Source organism: Leptinotarsa decemlineata, unplaced genomic scaffold (genome assembly GCF_025532065.1).
Source record: "Leptinotarsa decemlineata unplaced genomic scaffold, Ldec_3_MD MMD2_tig00002082_RagTag_RagTag, whole genome shotgun sequence".
In the NCBI taxonomy this organism is placed as follows: domain Eukaryota; kingdom Metazoa; phylum Arthropoda; class Insecta; order Coleoptera; family Chrysomelidae; genus Leptinotarsa; species Leptinotarsa decemlineata.
This window is the reverse complement of record NW_027412573.1, coordinates 2,222,176-2,246,973: the sequence shown is the minus strand read 5'-3', so window position 1 is coordinate 2,246,973 and position 24,798 is coordinate 2,222,176. Positions and strand designations below refer to the sequence as shown.

The following is a 24,798-nucleotide window of genomic DNA, read 5'->3' as shown; positions in this document are numbered from 1 at the left end:
CATACCTCGACCACCTTATTCACTAGATTTGGCCCCCCGTGAATTTTTCTGTTTCCAATATTGAAGAGACCCATGAAAGGACGGCGTTTTGTAACAATTGTAGCAAGGACATACCAAAAAGTACATATCAGAACGGCTTTGAGAATTGGACTACGTTGGACTACATTGAGGGCACTAAATGATGAATAATGAAAATGCATCTTATTTCTGAATCAGCATCTGAGTACGTCTGAGGACAGTTCTCAAATTCATCAGAAGGTAACATTGCGAATGAAGCATGTGACATAATCATCAACAGTTATGTTTTTACAGTTAGAAAAATTTATAGCAGGTGTCCAATTCACAAATATAATTTACTTCATGACTAGCTACAATATACAGGGTGGGCCATCGAAAACTTGACAAGGAGTTTTGGGTACTAATCTTGCAAATCCTTAAGAACGCTCAAACAGGTCGATTTTTATTGTACAGCGTCGTCACTTCAACCCCGGAGCAGAGGGACGAACAACCCTTGGAATTTTAATAGGGAACTAGGGGAAAGTCGCACATCGTTTAAAAGATCTTGGAATTCTCTAAACAACGGTGTACATTTTTTTTAATATGGACGAACCATATCAAATTTATAGTTGAAGTTACTTATTTTATTCTCATGTTAGCATATGTTCAAAATGAGCACCTCCAGCTTCCATGCAATAATAGAGATTCTGCTGGAAACATTCTCGAACATTATGGAGCATTTCTGGAGTGATTTAGCGACATTCATTTGTGATTCGTTGCCGTAAATCTTCGAGATATGCAGGAGGAGTACAGTATATTCTGCTTTTCAAATAACCCCACAGAAAGAAATCTAACGGCGAAAGGTCTGGTGATCGTGGTGGTCATTCGATAGTGCCTCGCCTCCCAATCCAGTGATCCGGAAAGTCTGACCTTAATACTGCCGAACAGGCAGATCATAGTGCGGAGGAGCCCATCTTGTTGAAATATTACAGGCCCTCCCGATAATTGTGTATCTTCCAGAAGCTCCAGATACATTTGTCCGATTAAATTGCCTTCTAAAAACAATGGGCCAACAATACAGTCACCAAAAATTCCAGCCCATACATTTAATTTTTGTGGACGTTGAGTATGCACTTCATGAAAAATGTGAGGATTTGAATCAGCCCAATAGCGACAATTATGGCGATTAACTGTGCTGTTCAGAAAAAAAGAACATTCATCACTGAAGCGAATGTTGAAAACAATATATGTGGATTTTCCACCGCTCGTTTACTAACCAACTCGCAAAATTGCAAACGTCGATCGAAATTTTCTTCATTCAGTTCTTGCGTTAATTTAATCTTGTGAGGATGCATTTTGTGGGTTTTTAAAATACGCCGAATGCTAGTTCGTGACTAGCGAAAAAACCGCCCAAACCATTATCGCAGATTAAAGCAAAAACGATACTTAACACAGATGCATTTAGGAACGCCCTAACGCTCCTGACACGAAATTTTACCTGTCAACCTGAAAACATTACTGGTGCCTTAAAGAATGCTCAAAAGATCAGTACGCTGAGAACATCCTACATGTGTTCAACTCCTGGTGGTCCCAGGAGTTGAACACATGTAGGATGGCATGCAATTCAGCAAGAAGGAGAGTAACTAGAGCCAGGGCGCGGAATGGTAACCCAGCCTTAGTGGAAACCCTCGAAAATGCCTACAAAGAAAGGAGACGGAAATATAAAAACCTCACCAGAGCTTCAAAAAAAGCCAAGTGGAAGACACTATGCAACGAGCTGGAAGATGTTTGGGGCCAAGGCTACAAGACTGTGGCTAAAAGCCTCAAAAACAATGGGTCACCGTATAATTTGGATGCAGAGGAAAAGATAAAAGTAATCAAGAAATTGTTCCCACAGATGGATGATAAATACAATTAAAGTCCGATCGCACACGAAGTGGAAGAATTTACGGAACGAGAACTAGGAAGTGCCTTAGATAAACTAAAAATGGGCAAAGCACCAGGACCTGATGGCATTGTTGTCGAAGTGGTCAAAGAGGCAGGGAAAACTAGGAGGGACCTATTTCTCCAAATGTACAAGGGGCTACTTCAGAAGCAAGAATTTCCATCCGAATGGAAAATTGCAGGCGTGGCCTTGATCCCAAAGGGACCGGACAAATTCACTGGAGAGCTGAAATATAGAACCATCTGTCTCTTGGATGTTCTAGGAAAACTATTTGAACACCTTATCAAGGCCAGGTTGGAAGTAGAACTGGAGGACAAGGAGGGCCTAGACGACAACCAGTTTGGCTTTCGCAGTGGTAGATCCACCATAGATGCCATAAAGCGAGCAGTTGAAATATCCCAGAATACAAACGAGAAGTGGAGCGCAATGATAATGGTCGATATTGAAAATGCCTTTAACACGGCATTATGGAGCATTATCATAACCAAACTGAGGCAGATTGGGATTAGCGCCTACATCATCAACCTGGTGGAGAGTTACTTCACCAATAGAAGCCTGAAGACCGAAAGGGGAAAAATCAAAATAACCATGGGATTCCCACAGGGTTCGGTCCTCGGCCCGACCTTATGGAACGTACTCTACAATGAGGTTCTTGGGTTGGCACTGCCAAGAGGCTGTCACGCGCAGGCATACGCAGACGACCTGGCCCTGATTGTTTGTGCAAAGGACAAATCAGACTTGATGGAAAAAGCAAATAGATCGCTGAGAATTACGCAGGACTGGATGACGGAGCATAGACTCAAACTCGCACCAACGAAGACTGAAGCCATCATTATGAAAGGCCCCAGGAAGCGTGAGGATATAGTTTTTGAATTGGGGGTGTCTAGGATAGAACCGAGAAAGTAAATTGAATACTTGGGGGTATGGTTGGATGATAAGCAAATATTCAATAAGCATGTGAAGGAGACGATTCAAAAAGCTGAAAAGTCAGTCGTGCAATTAACCAGGCTGATCCTGAACATAAGTAACACAGGGAGTATAAAAAGACACTTACTCTATGGAGTGGTGCAATCAATCTTGCTGTATGGTGCCCCCATTTGGCATAAAGTAATGTATATTAAAAAATACTACAATATGATGACCAGTACAGAAAGGAAAATGCTCCTGCGGGTAGCAAGTGCATACAAGACAACGTCTAGCGCCTCTCTACAAGTTATCACGGGGACGCCCCCCATTGACCTGCTGGTATATGAAAGAACGGCACTGTATGAAGTCAGGAGTAGAGCAGTGGAAGAGAACATGGAATCCCAGTTGACAGTAAGGGAGGAAACTATAGAAAAATGACAAGAAAGATGGAGAGGAAACCTGGAGACATCCCAATGGATCAAACAACTAATAGGGGATATAAAACCCTGAGTAAGGTGTAAACAACGACATTTTTTTCGAGTGTATGAGATGAATATTAAGCAGATATCGAATAGAAATGGAACTTAGTACAGAACTAAATGAGGGAAACATCATAAATATCATGATAGAAGATAGGGAAAACTGGAGACGCATACACGCATACATTAGGGAAGTCATGAAAACAAAAGAGGAGGAAATAAGGGAAATGGAACAGGAAGCGGGCTGAACAAACCAATCGAAGGCAAATCAGTGCTGCCGCAGGTCATCCGTGTTATGTCTTACCTAGATAGATCCGGAACCAGAGAGGGCAAACGAGGTGGTTTTGGTGGGTGCAACTCCCACACTATCAGGGAAAGGCAAAACTAATACCTGTCGTTCAGAGATTTCCACTTGTCAAAAAAAAAAATAAAGTTCGTGACACCCCGGAAACAAATGCTAACTTTCTTGTACTCAAAGTATGGTCAAGCTCAACATGGCCCAGAATTGCCACTTGTGTCGCCTCATTTGTTACTGGTGGTTCGATTTGTCGTTTTTTATTTGCTACAGATCCAGTTGCGCGAAATTTTGCAATTGAATCGAAAACATACTGTCGCGACCCATTTTTCCCATGCTGTTGATTGAACAATTCAGCGGCTCTCGCAGCACAACGTCTATTTCCATAGTGCAGTTCAATTAACTCAACCCTCTCTGCAGTTGTGTAAACCATTGTTTCTTTAGCAACACTTTACGGCACTCACTACTAGTAATAATGTAGGTATCGCTTTTAACATAAAAATGAGAAATAGAAACAGCATTTTTAACCATTTCTCAATTGTAATGGTCCACTTATCAGAAAACTAAAAAATTAACAAAAAAGTAGCGTAAGGAACAAATGAAAGAGTTCCAAATACATTCCAACTAAGCAGTGGCTTACAACAATTTGTTGCTATTAATAATATTGAAAAAGTTAATTATCAAAAATAACTTTTTTGAATACGTCCAAATTTTAAAAAAATGTACACCACTGTTTAGAGAACTCCAAGATCTTTCAAACGATGTGCGACTCGTCCCCTATTCCCTATCAAAATTCCTAGGGTTGTTCACCCTTCTGCAACGTGGTTGAAGTAACGACGCTGTAAATGGGGAAAAACTGTCCCCCTCCCAATAAAAATCGACCTGTCTAAGCGTTTTTAAAGATTTGCAAGATTAGTACCCAAAACCTCCATGTCAACTTTTTCATGGCCCACTCTAAATTATAATCAGGTGAATCTCCTTCATGGCTTCAGAGTGAAGAATCTGTTAGATTACTATCACAACCGTTGCTGATCAAAATTCGTTTTATTAAATTCAGTTCTATACTGAAATTCACATTTGCTACTTTTTGTTGATATGTATGTGTGGAAATTAGCCCCAAAGTGGTCGACTACAGTAATCCAGGACGAGGCCCCATCTCAAACGGTGTGTGAACTCCCAGGTGGTTTTTGATGGTTTAAAACGTATTGGAAAGGCCAGGAAATTCGAAACGTAGTTGCCCCACGATTTGAACGATCGACAGAAATTGTCACGTTTCGAGATCCATTCTTCTTTGCTTTTGCGCAACCAAAAAGATCCTTTTTTGGATCGGATTATCATGTGTGATGAAAAGTAGATCCTCTACGACAACAGGAGATGTTCAAGACAGTGGTTGGACACCTGTGAGCCACGCAAGCACTCCCCAAATTATATTCGAGATTTTTTTCCAATCCTATTGTTAGATATCACACGTTAAAAGGTAAGACATCGTTCGTCCTTAACTCGCACAAGTTTCTCAACTTCTGAGAGTTGCTACAGATCCAGTTGCGCGAAATTTTGCAATTGAATCGAAAACATACTGTCGCGATCCATTTTTCCCATGCTGTTGATTGAACAATTCAGCGGCTCTCACAGCACAACGTCTATTTCCATAGTGCAGTTCAATTAACTCAACCTTCTCTGCAGTTGTGTAAACCATTGTTTCTTTAGCAAAACTTTACGGCACTCACTACTAGTAATAATGTAGGTATCGCTTTCAACATAAAAATGAGAAATAGAAACAGCATTTTTAACCATTTCTCAATTGTAATAGTCCACTTATCAGAAAACTAAGAAATTAACAAAAAAGTAGAGTAAGAAATAAATGAAAGAGTTCCAAATACATTCTAACTGAGCAGTGGCGTACAATTTGTTACTATTAACAGTATTGAAAAAGTTAATTATCGAAAAGAACTCTTTTGAATACGTCCAAATTTAAAAAAACGTACACCGTTGTTTAGAGAACTCCAAGATATTTCAAACGTTGTGCGACTCGCCCCCTATTTCCTATTAAAATTCCAAGGGTTGTTCACCCCTCTGCTCCGGGGTTGAAGTGACGACGCTGTAAATGGGAAAAAAACTGTCCCCCTCCCAATAAAAATCGACCTGTCTGAGCCTTTTTTCGGACTTGCAAGATTAGTACCCAAAACTTCCATGTCAAGGTTTCTATGGCCCACCCTGTATCAAAAACAGATATGTCATTTCTCAGTTGATCGAAAACGAGTTTCCGTAATGGATGATTAATAGGAAGTGTCTGGATCATTGTTCAATCTTGGAATAGTGAAAGGGCATCTTTCACAACAGCAGTGTGAAATTTCCGTTTTGCGTCAATCCAGGCCCCAGACGGGCTGGATTATAAATTTCAGCAACCATCGATGACTGTTTCAACGTCTTGAGCAACAAACTGTGGTGAATCTGACTCACTTGTAATAATAAATAATCAAACAAAACCGGTGTTTCATGCCTCCTGGCATAATTTCGGCTTTGTTATTAAAACAGTTGTGGATTCCCTATGATCCGCTACATTGTTACGGAAATTTTAATTCACGCACGTGTCATAGGTTACTCAGAATTCAGAAAAATTCTAAACAATTGAATTCTCATAAAGTCGACCTATTGAATCTGTGCCACCGTTTTCAATTTAGTTTGTCTTTAGACACCATGATTGTGATAAGTGTAGTTGTGGTTTGTTTGTTACAGTGTAGGTTTTTGTGTCATGGAGCACCTCTCCAAGAATCCAAGTTCCCTCAAATTCCATCTGGAGAAGCAGTAAGTCGATTTTTTTGTTCTCCACGTACCGAACGTCAAACGGTTTTTATAAATTGATAATAATCACAGACAATTTCAATTTATGAAAAATCTCAAACTGAGAACGCAATAAATAATTTTTTAACGTTTGTTTGAAGGTGATTGACAATGTTTCATGATGAATTTGACTAGTTCGGACTATATAAAATGATTCGAAATCATTGAAACAACTAAAAAAGAAGAATTGAAAATGAATAGCTGAAAATAACAATTATATTAACCAAAATAAACCTGAAATGAAATAATAGTGAAATAAAATACAAGTAAAAATAGAACAATTGAATAAATAAAAATGAAGAAATGAAAAAAGAAAATAAAAATAAAAAGTGGAGAGATTCCAAGTCACGTTAGTTCACGACGTTTCGATTGTTAGTATCTACAATCGTCTTCGGGTGATGACTAGACTGATTCCTCCGAGAGATGACTATTCATAGGTCGAGTTCGAGTTAGTGAGGAAACAATGCCCAAATACAGACCGAAAACAGGACAACTATGAAGCCGCCAACGTCATCAACATGAGTTCTCGCCCGCTCACGGGAATAGAGGAATCCTTGTTCAGAAAAGGCCTAAATTTCGCCATTACGCCAACATCTGTGCCCACTTTGGAGATAATTACTGCAGTGGAATCCACCAGTTCCCTTATTGACCGGACCGAGGCAGATGAAAAATTAGAGAACAGCTGAATCGAGAACCAGTTCCAACATCTAACATCAGCAATGAAGAACGTAGAGCTCTGAACGGCCTACGTAGAAATAACACCATCAAGATCCTACCTGCAGATAAAGGAAACGCTACTGTGGTAATGGACACCGATCTCTACGAACAGAAGATCGAAGAAGTTCTTCAGAAGGGACGATACACAAAGATCGTACGGGACCCTACTGCATCAATCGAAAAGAAGTTGTACCAGATTTTGAAAAAACACCAAGTCTATTTTTCGGACAAGGAAAGATCATCGCTAACACCGCATCACAGTAAGCCCCCTCACTTATATGGACTACCCAAAATCCACAAGAAGGACGTTCCGCTTAGACCGATCATCAGCTCCAGAGATTCGGCTACTCAAAACTTGTGTAGATTTTTACTTCCCTTAATACAACCATTACAAGGCAAAACATCGTCTTTTGTGAAGAATTCAAGGCATTTTGTCGAACTACTAGGGTCAATTGAGGTCACACAGGAAGATCAACTAATTAGTTTCGACGTGGAAAGCCTTTACACCAACGTTTCGGTCGAAGAAGCACTCCAAATCATACAGAAAAAGCTATCCGAAGACGGGAACCTGAAAGAGAGAACGAAACTACCTATAGCATTAATCATGGAATTACTAGGTACGAAACTGTTATTTCCAACTTAACGACGAATTCTTTACCCAAGATGAGGGACTGCCAATGGGATCGCCACTTTCACCAGTCATGTATATATATGGAGTGGTTTGAAACTCTGGCTATTGAAGAAGTCCACAAGAAACCTCGAGTCTGGTTGAGATATGTTGACGATACCTTCATAATATGGAACCATGGAAATACTGAACTAGACGCCTTTCCTGAAACACATCAACAGCGTGAGACCTTCCATCAATTTCACAATGGAGAAGGAAATCCACAACGAATTGCCATTCTTAGACGTTTTGGTGAAGAGGACCGACACTAAGTGGGAAACATCTGTATACCAAAAACCCACTCATACGGTACAGTATCTGAACCACGAATCCAACCACCATCAATCGACTAAAAGAGGAATCATCGACTCTATTAGACCGTGCTTCTGGGCTCTGTAATACGAAGGAAGGTCTCGAGAAGGAACTAGACATCATCAAAAATGATCTTCAACGGAATGGCTACTCCAAAGCGATGGTAGAAAAGACTTTGGCTAAAAGACAGCAGGAGCCTCGCAAGGAAGATAAGCCGTCACAACCAGTGCTTGCACTTCCCTATATCAGAGGATTATCGGAAAGGATAAGAAGAATTGGTTCCAAGTACAACATCAGAACCTGCTTCGGATCCGGTAATACTATCCGTAGCAGCCTCACGAAAACCAGGCCACCAAACGCGGATTGCGATTCCAAGAATTGCATTTACCGGATACCCTGTGAGTGCGGAAAATTCTATATTGGTGAAACTAAGAGGCCATTGAATGTTCGCATTGCCGAGCACAAGAAACACACACAGAGAGGGGAAACCAGCAAATCAGGAATAGCCGACCTTGTTTGGACCCATCAACACAACATCGAGTAGTCCCAAGCTGAGATCTTGCACAGAGAGGAACATTGGTTTAGAAGAAAATTCAAGGAAGCCGCATACATGTTGTCCAACAACGTATTCAGCCAAACCAGCGTAGAAATACGCAACATATGGAAAGCCATCATCAAGCGAAAAATGGCCAACTACCGCCAAAACAGTCATCTCCCACGGAACCAGTGAAGCGGAAAATGGAAAGCGGAGATAAATGAAAGTACTCGAACGACCTATAAATAGTCATCTCTCGGAGGAATCAGTCCAGTCATCACCCGAAGACGATTGTAGATACTAACAATCGAAACGTCGTGAACTAACGTGACTTGGAATCTCTCCACTTTTCATTTTCATTTTCTTTTTTCATTCCTTTATTTTTATTCATTCAATTGTTCTATTTTTACTTGTATTTTATTCCACTATTATTACATTTCACGTTTATTTTGGTTAATATAATTGTTATTTTCAGCTAATCATTTTCAATTCTTCTTTTTTAGTTGTTTCAGGGATTTCAAATCATTTTATATAGTAGACAATGGAAGTCCGAACTAGTGAAATTCAAATAATTTTTTTAGACACAAGTCAGGCCTTTGATCGAGTCATTAAAATTCATGACCATTTTTCTTGACTTTACCAAGGCTTTTGATACGGTTTCATAAAGTAAGTTGCTCACTGAACTTACTCAATTCTTAAACTTTATAAAGAAATACCTCACCGATATAACACAAATAGTTCAAGAGGACAAACTTTGGTGCCAGAATTTCTGCCAAACTGAGGTACCACAAGCATCAGTGTTGGGACCAATATTGTTTCTCATTCATATCAAAAGTTCATCAGAAATCCATAGTTCAGATCAGACACCTGATCGGAACTATGAATTCTCAACTCCAACTTATATTCATTGGTTTTTCCCAAGACAAATCTGTCTCATATTATCTAATGAAATTCAAATTTTATTTGTTTGAAGGTGGTTGACAATGTTTCGTGGTATATTTCATTAGTTCGGGCTCCCATTGTCTAATATAATATAAATTGATTTGATAACCCTCAGAACTTGTCCAGATTTTTACTACCAATAATTGAACCACCGCAAGGTGAAACATCATCTTTTATGAAAAATTCAAGGCATTTCGTTGAACTACTACGGGAAATCGAAGTCAAAGACCAGGATCAACTGATCAGTTTCGGCGTGGAAAGCCTCTACACCAACGTTCCATTCGAAGAAGCACTTCAAATCATACAGAAGAAGCTATCCGAAGATAGGGACCTGAAACATAGAGAAAACTTACAGATACAAGTAATTATGGAATTACTAGGATGCTGTGTACGAAACTGCTAATTTCAACTGAAGGACGAATTCTTTACGCAAGATGAGGGACTGCCAATGGGATCGCCACTTTTACCTGTTATAGCCAATTTATATATGGAGTGGTTTGAAACTTTGGCCATTGAAGGAGCCCACAAGAAGCCCCGAGTCTGGTTGAGATACGTAGACGACACCTTCATAATATGGAACCATGGGAATGCAGAACTAGACACTTTCCTGAAGCACATCAACAACGTAAGACCTTCCATCATTTTCACAATGGAGAAGGAAATCCACAACGAATTGCTTTTCTTAGACGTATCGGTGAAGAGGACCGACACTAAATGGGAAACATCTGTATATCGAAAACCCACACACACAGGACAGTATATGAACCAGAAATCCAACCACGATCAATCGACTAAGAGAGGAATCATCGGGAATCTACTGGACCGTGCTTTTGGGCTCTGTAATACAAAGGAAGGTCTCGAAAAGGAACTAGGCATCATCAAAAAATGACCTTCAACGGAATGGTTACTCCAAAGTGATGGTAGAATAGGCTTCAGCTAGAAGACAGCAAGAACTCCACAAGGAAGAGAAGCCGCCTCAACCAGTACTTGTACTTCCCTACATCAGAGGATTATCGGAAAGGATAAGACGGATTGGGTCCAAGTATAACATCAGGACCTGCTTCAGATCTGGGAACACTATCCGTAGCAGCCTCAAGAAAACCAGGCCACCAAGCGTGGACTGCGATTCCAAGAATTGCATTTACCGGATACCCTGCGAGTGCGGAGAATCATACATCGGTGAAACTAGGAGGCCATTGAAAGTTCGCATTTCTGAGCACAAGAAACACACACAGCGAGAAGAAACCAGCAAATCCGGAATAGCAGAGCATGTTTGGACTCATCAACACAACATCAAGTGGGCTCAAGCTGAAATCATCCACAAAGAGGAACACTGGTTTAGGAGAAAATTCAAAGAGGCCGCATATATGTTGTCCAACAACGCATTCAGTCAAGTTAGCGTAGAGATACGTAACATATGGAAACATCTAATCAATAAATAGTCAGATATCGGAGGAATAAGTCCAGTTATCACCCGAAGACAATGTGGATACTAACAATTGGAACGTTATGACATAACTTGGTTTGAAATCTTTTTATTTTTCATTTTTTGTTAGTAATATTTTAAATTTTTCAATTTTTTCAGATTTTATTAATATTTCAATTTATATTTGTATGGTTGTTGCTTGTGTGTTATTTCTTCGTAATTTCAGTTTTTTGTTTAATAAAATTGTTATTTTCGGTTAATTTTTTTGATTTTTTTCAGGGTTATCAAATCAATTTATATTATATTAGACAATGGAAGTCCGAACTGATTCAAATTCTATTTTTGGTAATATATTATCGTTTTTTCAGCTAAAATTTTTAAAGAGGTTCGGATATGTTCAGGAAGATAATGGTGAATCTGAGGCTCTTTATACCGAGGAAGGAATTTCCGATATTATCAAAACTATGCAGAGATTTGGAGCAATTGAAGAAACTGGAGTGTTTGATAATGCCACACTCAAGGTAAGAAATATGAATCGGAAAGAAAAACTGCCATATCTGACAGTAGGTAATTTTTTGTCTCAGCGAAGATCCAGCTTGCATGCCTTCATTTGCCTTGATATGCGTGAATGATATCATGACAATTATTTTATCCATATAAAAGGTCTTCCAACAAGGACTTTCATACTTTGACAATTGATAACGGTTTCCTTGTTGAAGCTACCTGTCAAATTAGTTTTCATTTACTCAGTCCGTTCTGCCATAATTTGTGGAACATCCACGATGTTATATACCACAAATAATGGCATCAATAGGTGATTCAAACGAATGAAAAATTTCGATAATATACCACGCACACATAGGTACTGTTTTATTTTAATTTAACGGAAGAAAGCTCTTAATGAAAGATCTTATAGACCCCAATATGATAAGATACCCTGTCTGTGTCGGGTATGTAACCTTCTGCAGTAGGAAAAATCAAAAACTCCTCCACGAAAACCTTCTTTCCAAAAATATATCTATATATATATATATACAGTACATTTCTTCAATGTGCCATCGCCCTTTCATATTTTGAATGGGTCAACTCCAAAAATTGAAATTTGGTATAATGAAATTATTGTTGGTATTGTATACCAGTGAGGATGACAGTGTTCCATGAAAGTGCAATTTGTTACCATTCACTTAAAGTGGAACTCATGTGAATGATATCTGATTTTTATTCCACAACGAATGTTTGAAATACAAACTGAGTAGAGAAAAGTATCTTCTCTATAATTCAGTGTTCATATAGAAGTATTTGTTTTGAAAGAACTTTTTTCTTTCGTGTAATTCAATGTTTATATGAAAGTAGCTGTTTCAGGAGGACTTTCTTTCAGTTTGTGTCTGAAAGTTACTTCTTTGCATGATCTACACATCCATGTATAGAGTTACTTCCTTCCTTTCTTTGGAAGATTCCCTCATCTTTTTTTGTATCGAGATAGAGTAGTAGAAAGTCAAAAACTTTCTTTCTCAAAAATTATTCACTCCTAAATTCAATGTTCACTCAATTCAAATATGTATCCCGTACTGAGCTCCTCAAACTCCAAAAAAATGAGCAAACATTGAACATGATGCCATGAATTCCATCAAATAGTCTTTATTGTTTTCAGCTGATGTCATCACCTCGATGTGGAGTTCCAGACATCATCAGATCATCTCGCCAAAAGAGATTTGTTTTGGGTCCAAGTGGATGGGAAAAAAGAAACCTGACTTATTAGTACGTACAACTCTCAATTATCCACCTCAACAAAGTATTTTCGATACTGTGGAAACTAATTATTTATAATTGCTTGCAGTTTGGCCAACTGGTCGCCAAAATTGGGTGAAGACATGATAGTGAAAAACATTCAGAAGGCCCTCGATATTTGGGCTGATTATGGCAGGCTTCACTTTCGACGAGTTTTGAATCCCGATGCTGATATCATTGTAGCTTTTGGAAGCGGATACCACGGAGATATGTGAGTATTTCCATGAATATGTAACAGTTTCTTGTTGGGTAAGTATGTAAAATCTCATAACTCAGACCTTCGGACCAATCACAGATGAGAAGCTTTATAACTTTACAGTAGACATGATGACAGTGAGTAAAAATCACCGAAATAATGTATTTATTCAATGAAATCCTATTAGTGAGTTGCGAAACACGCATATAGTGTATTATTATGAACTAGAATGATAATATTTCGACAAAATAAAACTACAAAATACCGCAAGCCGCCATGATCTCTCAAACGCCTATCAGAGCGAATTACGTCATGTTAGAGTAAACAAATGAATATGACATCTTGTATTAAAACAACAGAGTAATACTCGACGCTAGTTTTTTCTGAGTTCCCTTTCGACTTGATATTGTATTCAGCAACTGTTTTCTTTTGTTGTGGTATTAAATCAAAAGTTAAAGAATGTGAGCCGTGGAACCAGCATTTACAAAGGCAAACAGCTTTAATGAGCCGCTAATCGACTTGTTGATGCTAGAAGATTCTTGAAGTATAATATTAGAGATTATTAAATTGAAATGGTATTTCTAAAACTAAAACGTACTCACCATACATACATTTTATCTGTGCACACTAAAAGTCAACATAACAAGAGTGAAAGATACGAGAGATGAAACCTAACCTCAAAAAAATTTTGTTCATTATTGAATTCAAACCTCAACCAAGATAATACTGGTCTATACTCTACAAATTGAGCTGAATACTTTCGTCAAACTAATCTTCACAAAAGTAAAGCTGAGTACTGGGCAATGTTCTCGTTGAATGTCATCTTGCAAGTTCAAGCCACTTATTCCGTGTTGTTTTTTTTTTTGTGCGGAACGAACACAAATATCTTGTTCGGAGTTTTTATTGATGTATTATTACAATGAGAGACCTTCTAGCGTCTACATGTAGTCTACTCGAACGTGACGTCACAAGCGACGGCTTGATACTTTGAAGTGTTTTGTTGCGAATTTCGAACTTTTCATACTTTACTTTTTTGTGGAAATATGATCTATGTTGTAATTACAACATATTTCTCAATACTTCAGAACAGTATTTCATAATCTGTTATACCTATTGTGCTCCAATTATTTTCAATTGTAAGTAAATCTTGAAAATTCACCAAATTCAAAACTAGATTACTGAAGTGACAGTTCGTTTTGAAATATATAGTTTCTGAAGAAAAACAAGAACGGAGGAAAATGGAAACAGTAGTTTATTGTCATACTGATTTATATACCTCTTCGTGAAGTAGTTGGTAGAACATAAAATAAGAAAATCAAAGCTCTAGATTCAAATTAAACTGATCCATGGAGATTTATGTTTCATTTTGCTACCTATGAATAGTTCCATTTTATCACACGCTTTATATTAGTTTCACCTATATGTATGTATGTATGTATGTATGTTTGTTTGTAACTCTCCTCTTAATTTCATATCGGGATCTGTATGTGATAGAATTATTGACATTATTGCTTGATATTTTCGCGGGCAGATGGCGCTGTATGTAACCTCCTTGATATAATTCGAACTCACTTCACATGTATTTCTTCATTTGAAAAAAGTTTTTTTTTTTCATTAACACGCGCGCTTGCTGCCTTATCTTTAACCCTCCTTTGCGCGCCTGCTGCCTTGGGCATTTTTCTAAACAATAGCATTTTATAATTCAGACGATTTTATTCAAAAGAGTGGCTGATTCATTTTCATCTATGTAGTATGCATTATATGTACTGTTTTCAATATGTATCCATCCAATATGTTTTAACTTTTGTGTGAAATTGACTATTGTTAATGTGTTTGTACTTGTTGTTTGTTTTTCTTTTTTTTTGACATATCTCATGTTGTAAGAACAACCTAAAGAGACAAATATATTATCTATCTATCTATCTATCTAATATACGGTTGATTGATCCCAAAGTTTAGATAAAATAAATATAGTTTTAAAACACTAAAAAGACTAAAAATATTTTTAACTTTTCAGTTCGATGTTCTTTGAAAGTGTTTTTTTTTTTAGTTCTTTCAACTATATTTAGTTTTCATCCATTTATTTTCTAAATGCTAATCAACTGTTAGTGGATAATTACTAAATTTTTCAATGTCCACATTCCAACCTCAGCATTTTTCAGTTTCCCCTTCGATGGTCCTGGAAACATCCTGGCCCACGCCTTCTTTCCCAGCACCCACGACCCCATGGGGGGTGACATCCACTTCGATGACGATGAAATGTGGGTTGATGGAATCGAAAATAAGGAAGGGACACAATTTTTCGCCGTAGCACTGCACGAGCTTGGTCATTCTTTAGGTCTCGCTCACACTCCAGTGGAGTCTTCGGTGATGTTCCCTTACTACAAACTCCCGGAGTCTGGGGGGACGCCTCAGTTGGGGTACGATGATATTTTGGGGATGTATGATCTGTATAGTAAGTATACGAATGTAGGCTTTTACGGCTGGTGACAATGTTTTGATTGGCTTCCGGATTTGGCCGTGGTTTTCTTTGGTTATGGTCTCCAAACGTTTCGACTGCAACTGCGACAGTCATCTTCAGTGGCCTGGTGGAAGTACTCTTCTTGACGTGCCAACTGAAACTGAAGCTCTCATTTCTGCCATCACATCTGTTATCTCACATGGTTCTGGAGAGGCTAGATGGACTGTATACAGACTTGTGCACATTGCCAATTGCACAAATTAATTTAATGCAGATTGCACCAGACTGTTGGTTGATACTGGAAGTCACAGCATTCTGGAAAAGACCTCTGGCTTTATGTCGCCAACTGTCAACTACGAACTGCCTTATAAAGTACTTATCCCCGAGAAGAGAGGATCCTCCGGGAGAAGGAAATATTGAGAGCAGATAGTTGTTGGTTCACAGATGGATCAAAACTTCTTCCCGGTTCTGGTTCAGGTGTTTTTAGTCGCAGACCCAGGACAGAGATATCTGCCTGCCTAGGTACTTATGCGACTGTACTTCAAGCGGAAATTTACGCTTTTGAATTGTGTGCAAAGAGATTGGATGAATCCAACCTCATACACGGCGTCGGAAGATATTGGCTCCTACGGAGCAACGTCTAAATTGGTAGCAAATTGCCAAAAATGACTCTCCTCGATAGAAAATCTTAACAGATTGTCTCTGGCCTGGACTCCTGGCCATACTGGCCTGGAAGGCAATGAAGCTGTTGACTCCTTGCAAAGGAGGTTGCTACAAGCAGCTTCATTGGACCAGAACCTGCATATGACGTAGATTCCGATTCCTCACGGGTTTCGAGTAACTTTGATTGCAATAAAAATTCGCGATTTTGGAAAGAACAAAAAATTATTGTTGGAAAGTGAAGGGCATTTTGACAACATTTTGTTCAAAAGTAAGTAGTAGAGTTGTTCAAACGTATAAGCGTTTGTTTTTCCCTAAAACACAGATTTTTTTGTTAAAATTGAGTTTACGCGAAAACCGCGAGGAATAGAAACTTTTTGATTGGGAATTGATCACTTCCATCAACCTCACGAGTTAAAAAAAAATTGTTTTCCTGTTAACCAGCTGTCGCACCCATACGAACGACAGCCCTCAGAAGTCGAAACTTGTGCGAGCTAAGGATTAACGAGGTCTCACCTTTTAACGTGTGATTCCTAACACGGGTTGGACGATAGCAAGTGAAGATCGATCGTTCAGACTAGGGCTTGAACCACCGACCAACACGGCAGTCAATTCGAGTGAGTGAACAAATCACCCACGCCGAATCGCTTGGCTACCGACCGACCTCATTTAAAAAAGTCGTACGTCATGGAATGCTCTTTGAAAAATCATTTTTCAAATAGTTTCTTCGTCACCATCAAGCATGCTCTTCCCTTCAAAGTTACTGTGTTTCGAAGAAATATTTGGATGAATATCATACAACCAAAGGTTTGTAAGGAAATGACCCATAGAACGTTCTCCACAATCTCCAAATTTCATTTCATTGATTTTTTTATGTCATTCGAAACCCAATTTTAACCGACGATAGTAGATATACAAAATATCATGAAAATGCAATATTTGTCCATACAGTGTGACCCATTCAGGTTAGAGACAGACACCCCTGCGAAAACGTTGTTCATCAATAGATTTCAACCAGTAGATTCAAAATAGCATCAATGATCAAAATTTCAATAAAATATATTTGTTGATAACCAAGAAACAACTAATATTTAAAAAAACAATCAAAATCCAAACTTAGTTTTAATTTAGATCCCAGTAGTCTCCACCAATTGACCATTCAGTTTAGATACATGTGCACAAGTCTTGGACTTGAGCAAAATGGAAGTCTCTAAGTACGCCAAGTGTCCAATTTGCGTGAAAAATACCATATTTCATTCAATTTCTTGATAGTATCCATCAATAACTTCATATTCTTCAAGAAAGACAGTTTTTAAAGACGCCTATAATGAAAGTTTTATTCAAGTTCGAAGAGTTCTTAAAGAAGACTTGCAGCCGACTAAGAATACTATTCACGATGAGCATACAACTACAAGACGTCGATCTACAACATCAACAACGACAACGAGGAGGTCGACCACTAGAAAAACTCAAAAGACAACTAAATCCAGCAGGTGAGTGATAATGTCTTGCGATTCCATTTCTCCATTCTACCGTGTGAGATTGAATTATGTCTGAGTCATGAGCCATGAGCCAGCTCATGCGTTCTCTTTCTCTGTATCTGAAACGAGTAATGAGTACAAATATTTTGATAGTAACAATATTTCAGACCCAAGAAGTCTTCTACCATGCGAACCACAAGTTCTCATAAGCCTAGAAAGACCACTGAACACAAGGAATGGAACTACCCCACAAAACCGACAATCACAAGCACCTTTACTTATGAGGGAGACTTCGAATTCGTAGAAGAACACAAAAATCACGATGGGAGGCACAACACCACCAACAATATAGCTCCGGATATACCGGATATCTGTGACGGCCGTCTTGATGCTGTAGCTACTCTGCGAGATGAGCTTTTTGTTTTCAGAGGACAAGTAAGTATAGCTTGTCAAAACTAGGAAGAGACTTGAGAATTCCATCTCTCTCTCTCACTCACACACAGTTCCGTAATGAACGGGCAGCTTAGAGGTGGTCATAAGCCGAGACTTTGAAGTCGCTTCCTAAATTTGACATGCTGTAATTTTCCATCATTTTTAAGAGAATATAATGATGGATCATTGATACCAACTAGAAATGTTTGGTAAAGATAACTATTCACCACCTTACACTGGGACAAAAACATGCAAAACTAGCTCCTTTGTCTGTAATTGAAAAAAATATTTCAAAACAAATGAGTATACTTTGATCCAAGGACGAATGTCGATGTTGCTCGACAGTCAATGTCTAAGCACAGTTGTTAAAAGACCCAGTAGCCTGATTCATAACCACTTTTTGGTTATGAATCATAGCGCGCATGATCGAATCATTACGGTTTACTTTTTGGATAGTTTTTGGAAAATATATAATTTGTATCTGCTACAAATACACCTCTTGAATTTTGTTTTACTGTCGAGCAGTTTGCAATCTATTATTCACTTGTTGACCAGTGTATGAAATGTCAAACGCTGACAAGTCCACTCGGGGCGGATAATTATGGAAGCGCAGTAGTCCTAAAAAATGTATACTGTGAGAATCAAAGGTTCGACAAGAGTGACACTACTGGTTTTAGCTGTACTGTGATCGAAGTTGGCTTTGCAACTGACCGCCTTGGGGAGCCTCGTGCATCTTTTGTTATTCGGGGATTGGGTAGTTCTCTGTCAATATAGATGGCGTCTTCGTGAGGGGAGATGTCATCGCCCAGGCTTGTTCTCTGAGGACATTTTATTCCTTCAACGCATTTATGGTTCATCTTATCACCACTGATGAGACCAATGGCGGGTCGCAAGAGCGTTGTCTTGGTTTGGTTCAAGATGCTTAGTTTTCGGGCTCTGGTTTCAATTATCATAATCTTACAGATGTTTCATGGGTAACACTATTCTTTGAATAATTCATTTATAATTTTCAGTATGTTTGGCGCTATAAAGAAAAGAGAAGATTGGAAAAAGGTTATCCTGTGAAACTGCATGACATGTTCCCCAAATTACCTAAATCGATAACAAAAATCGATGCCGCCTACCAGAGGCCTGATGGCATGATCGTCATATTCACAGGTGCGTTCCAAATACTATTATCACCTTACCCTAAAAACAAGTCTTATCAATTTATAAGACAATTAATCTTTCGAAACATTCAGATCTCCCAACTTGCTACACAGTAGGTTTCGGTAAATGTCTGCTGAAATATAACTACTTTCCCGGCTAATACCACGCTGGACATTGAATTATATCCGACCGGCATGCAAGATACCTCATAGTCTTGCAGATGTTTCTCATTCATCTAGCAGCAGGACCATGCTGAAATTATTAGAGTAGAACACCTACAGGCCGATTTCAAGGTATTATCTCTCATCAGTGCAGGACCGAACAGCATTTTGTCTGAGACTTGGTTGATTTCACCCCGACCCAACTGCATATATGAAACATTCGTCTAAGAGAAAGATTGTCAACTTGTAACAACTCCATCTCGTGAATAAAGTCTCAAATGGCAGAGAAAGATCCCATATATCAAGACTTGACAGAAATCAAAACAAGTCTGGAGACTGTATCTATCAGGAGAGGGAAGTATTTCTCAAAACCTGCGAGGCTTACATTTGTGAGGTATTCTGCATAAATGTATGTCGGATATAATTTAATGTCCAGCTTGGTATTAGCCGGAGAAGTAGTTGTTTCATGGCAGGCATTTACCAGAAACTACGTTGTAGGTGAGTTCCAATTTTGATTCGAAATATTTTTTTCTCATATGTACGTATATCTCCTCGATACACTGTAACATCTACGGGTATATAGCTGAGTCGCCAGTGAAATAATACGTTATTAACTGTTTATCAACCATTGGTAATACTAGCTCCGTTGTATTTCCTTGATATGTAATGAAATTGTACGTTAAACCATTCGCACCACATAGTAGAAATAATTTGAAGCCCCAAGGATGTGGCTTATTTGAATGGGACCTTCTGTTCGTCTACGCAAACATTTGTTTCGACTTCTAGCTCCTTGCATCTTTTGAGTACTGAGTCGAAGATTGGTCTCACTTTCCACAGCTTATCATTTTGATTTTGGTCATCCAAATTATCGACGCAATGCAGATTGATTCTAAGTTTATAAAATCTATTTATATACATTGTCTCGTGGAATATTTGAACTTTCAATGACTTATTCCAGTACATACTCAGCGTGGAAACTTCAAACAGCCAGTGACTATGTGCAATCCAAAGAAATATTTCAACTCTTTTATATTGGTGGGTGTAAAATGCATGTCGTTGTTTTGAAGTGCATAAATATTGGTACATTCTACCATTTTCTTGAATAATTTTTCTGGGAAATATTTTATAAAGTATTCTATTGGAGAAATTTCATTTCCTAGTGATATATTTTGCACTGATTTATTATTCAAAAACATACTTCTTGTTTGGAACTTTACACCTTGAATCCATTCGATTTCAAACTTCTGGTATATAGATATATTTCGAAAACTGTCTTCGTAATTTCGGGCACTCGTCATTGGTTGTTCATTATCTATCTTTCTTCCTTCAATGGAGTCCTGCTCTTCGTCTGGTTGTTCGAAATTTTCCTCAGGGTCCTCCTCTGTCATTTGGCGAGGGATCTCCAAATTGTCATATCATAATATCTTCAGCACTATCAAGGCCTTCTATGTCAGAAAGGCCTTTCTCTAAATCTTCTAGAAGTTCTCTCTCAGTTAGAATTATCTTTCTGTCCATGATTTCCTGAAATGACCAAAATTTCCAGTGGAACAGATAATTAGTTCCTTGTATACAAATGTCTACAATTGTAGACACGATATTTTAGGGGCCTATCATAATTCCTAGGAGAAATATTTCACAAAAATATGTATGAGAACTTCAAGACAATTCATTTATAATCAAAAGAAAAGCATAACATTGACTGGATTATCAGTAACTTCCGATATAATTGAAGAATTACGAGAACTTACCTGGATAGAATGTATAACGAAGTTGTCACAATGCACGCTGCTGGATATGTTTCTATATGTGTATGGCTATCACTGCTAACTGGCTAACACATGTGCAAAGAGGTCAACAAATGTATTTAGGGTTGTATAAATGCAAAACGAAGCGAATTGTGGGTATCACGGAAACTAGAAAGTTAGTGTCTACAATCGTAGACACCGTGAGCCAAAGGGTTAAGGCAATTTCGAAAAAGGTTTGAATTCAACCTCCTGCACGACGAGAAGGTCTTTAGTTGCAGTGAGAAAAATCTTCAGAAGTCGCAGACAGTTCTAACCTAGAGGTTACTATGGTGGATTTTGAAATGAACGCCCGCTTAAGACCTCGAATAATAATAAAAATGAATAATAATAACTATGAATCATTTTTTCTAGCTTGTCCCTATAGGTTATCAAAGAATATCGTATCAAAAACTTCACCTCAATAACAACTCGTTTATACATGGTTTCGGCCTACTGAATTATTAATTTTTTTTAATTTAAGCACTACACTGCTCGAAAATTTCAACGGGAAGACGCGTCAACTGTCCGGTTTCAAATATCTTAACTCTTCAAAGATTCAATTAACCCAGGAAAACTGTCTCTCAAAACCAAATAATATACCGCTCGTGACCGACGTTCAACCGCGAACGACCGTCAAGAGCACCTTTCCAGCTCCAAGTTCGCGAACCCTCCTCAAAGTCCAGGAAGACTTACTTTCAAAAAACTTTCCGCGCCACTCAATTCCAAATGCGAGGAAGAAAATATGGATGCTTCGTCACCAGTTTCTCGAACCCTCCCTCGATCCTTCGAGAGGGGTTCTTCTTTCCTCCCAGTGGATCTCGATTTGGCAAATTTTCAATTAATGAGTCTATGGCCCCGCCTTAGTAAGATGGTTGCTAATTATCATGCCGTTCTTAGTAACCGTCGCCCAGACGCCGCTCGACACCAGAAAAGCCCTATTTCGCTTGACTTGCAATCTATAGATTTCAAGGTTTGGAAATTGATGTGCTCATGTCTGCTCCGTGGTAGCGCCAGCTACATGTAGAATATATCTGACTCTGCGTCTGGCTAAAAACACGCAGATGAATTTTTATATAAACACTCTCACGGTCTGGCCAAGTTTTTACATTGTATGAGTCACAGGACCGGCGTTTAAAATTCTGGATCAAAATAAATCTACCTTTTCCCGAAACTAGAATATATATTAACATACATAGCTTTTGCTAGGTATTACAACAGTCTTCAGAATAGATTTGATTTCTCATCAATTCTGTCAATATTACTCTTCAAGATTTCTACATATTCTCCTAAATTGATTATAAATACGGTTTTTATTCAGGTAATGTATTTTGGGTGTATGATGGAAGCAACTTTTTGGAGAGCAGTCCACAGTCTCTAACTTATTATGGTCTTCCTGATTATTTGACGAGTATTGATGCCGTTCAGAACTGGAAGAAGAACAGTGAGTCATTGTCTTTCAAATGGAATAAATAAAACATGCCGTTTCGTGAGTCATTCGAGAAACTAAATTTATTTTTTTCAGAAAAGACTTATTTCTTCAAAAATGAAAGATTTTGGAGATACAACGAAACTTCACATACAATGGATGATGGTTACCCTTTAACCATGAAACGTTGGAGAGGAGTACCAGATGATTTAGACGCTGCCACTACTTGGAAAGATGGTAAGTTTAATATTTGTATGATATAGATTCACACATCTTGGGTGAAAACTATTTGTTTTGGAAATGAAGTCATCGATTTTTTTCACATCTCAAAGGACACGTTTCAAACAGTATTACATAATTTAATGGTAGTCAGATCTGGTAATGAAGCTGTCCTATGCGACATTTGGAAAAACTGCTTCTTGCTAGGTTTGTACAGGTATTGTCAAACTAGGAATCCCAAAGTCTGTGTGGGGAAAAAAACTTTCTTGAGTGTTTCATTTTTTTTATTATTCAATGAAGATACACAAGCGGAGATGAAATCATTTAAAAAAATGCCTCAACATTAGTAATATATCAGTTCATAGGGCTTTGATTATTGTGGTCAAGATTATGCAAGAGCCCAAAAACGAAGCATCCGTGGTCTATTGCCAGATAATGAGCTACAGCTACTGGGCTGAGTCATGGCCGGTGGGAGAAATCGTATCGTATCTTCACGAGTTGGACTATTCGAAATATGCTTATGCAATTTACTTTTAAACTCCATCACTAACTGAATACGGTCCTGAATTTGGATGTTTACGGCTCGAATAATCTAACATACCGATGACAGCTTTCTACATATCTACTGCACATCTTGCGAGAGGGGTTTCTCACCGGCAATGATTCACTACGGAAGCTGTTTATGTTAATTTCATGAATGGCATGAGTTTCATCTAGTTATATATTATGTACACACAAAACCCTGAAGCAGGGCCCCCTCCTATCCCCAATAAAAACTCACTACATACTAACCCAAAACTTAATAAACGTTTTTGACTTGACTTGTACCCACAAAATTCAAAGAATGTAAACTTTCACGGCGGAAGATAACTGTGTCGAAGATATCTTTAGAGTTTTTTGGCCGTGGTCTGCAGGTTATCTGACGTTTCGTCTACTACTGCGGTAGATATTATTGAAGGCGATGAGGTAACGGTCGGAGTGCTCGGGTTGGTACTCGAGTGTCGTCCTACCAGATCGCTTCGCGTATCGCACTGTAAACTCCAATTGACTGTGTCGATATGCTTATGGCTAGCGTTTTTATATCGTAATCGAATGCGGCAGAAAATTTGCCGGAACTCCATCGAAATCGGTAGCCTTATTCTCGTTACATCTAGAGCGGCAGCGACCATCGTACATTCGCGCGCTCTCAGATACGTTTGGTTTATGGCTACCAGTAGCGGCCTGCGTTATTTTCTCTAGGGCATGATTCACAACAATATAAATGTCAGTGATGTAAATAAGGTCAATGGTTCTTCAATAATATTCCAAAAAAATAAATACGAAAAATAACAACTACAGTTTATTCCTTACTTACTTATAAAAAACTCAATATTTTTAACTTCCCAAGTATATTACATAACCCAACTTTTTCAGGTGTAACGTATTTCTTCCGTGGCGGTCTATTCTGGAAATTTGACAACGACTGGGTTATGGTGACAGATGAATCCCCCCTTCCTACGCCTCAAGTATGGTTTGGTTGTGCCGAAAACTCCAATAAAATAATCAACTGGTTCTTAAAGGAAGATTCCTGAATTTTTTTATGTCGTTGAAGGGATTTGAAAGCGCAGCTGTCTCGTATTGTTCATCCTGACGAGGAAATAAACACAAAGTTTTTGTTGTTGATAATGCGATTATGAATTATATTGATTATTGTTAGAAAGTACTTTTACAAATTTTTGGATGAGATTATTTTGATGAAAACCGTGAAAGTGAAGGGAGAATTGTTTTAATTTATGGAATGATTTGTTCAACACCTTGGCCATGAAAAATTAGGAACTTTCTCTCTTCAAAAAACTATATGTTCATTATTATAAATTCCTGACAAACATATAAGATTCCTTTCTATGTGCTTTCCCTGTCTGAAATGACCAGTCTTTTATTATTCATTCGGTTTCAACCAGTTGCTGTTTGCAGTGACAGTACATCAGTAATACTGAGCC

General features: G+C 38.4%; 1 protein-coding gene across 1 annotated transcript; it reads left to right on the top strand.

Moving 5' to 3' along the window:
* Positions 1-5,932: 5,932 nt before the first annotated feature.
* LOC111514178 (matrix metalloproteinase-17) lies at positions 5,933-24,521 on the top strand. The gene is made up of 11 exons (XM_074176814.1): positions 5,933-6,427; positions 11,431-11,583; positions 12,714-12,820; positions 12,900-13,061; positions 15,209-15,501; positions 17,513-17,660; positions 17,816-18,083; positions 19,094-19,238; positions 22,493-22,615; positions 22,697-22,837; positions 24,233-24,521. The coding sequence occupies exons 1-11, from the start codon at positions 6,119-6,121 to the stop codon at positions 24,388-24,390; spliced, it is 2,007 nt and encodes a 668-aa protein (XP_074032915.1). The 5' UTR covers positions 5,933-6,118; the 3' UTR covers positions 24,391-24,521.
* The last annotated feature ends 277 nt before the right edge of the window (positions 24,522-24,798 follow it).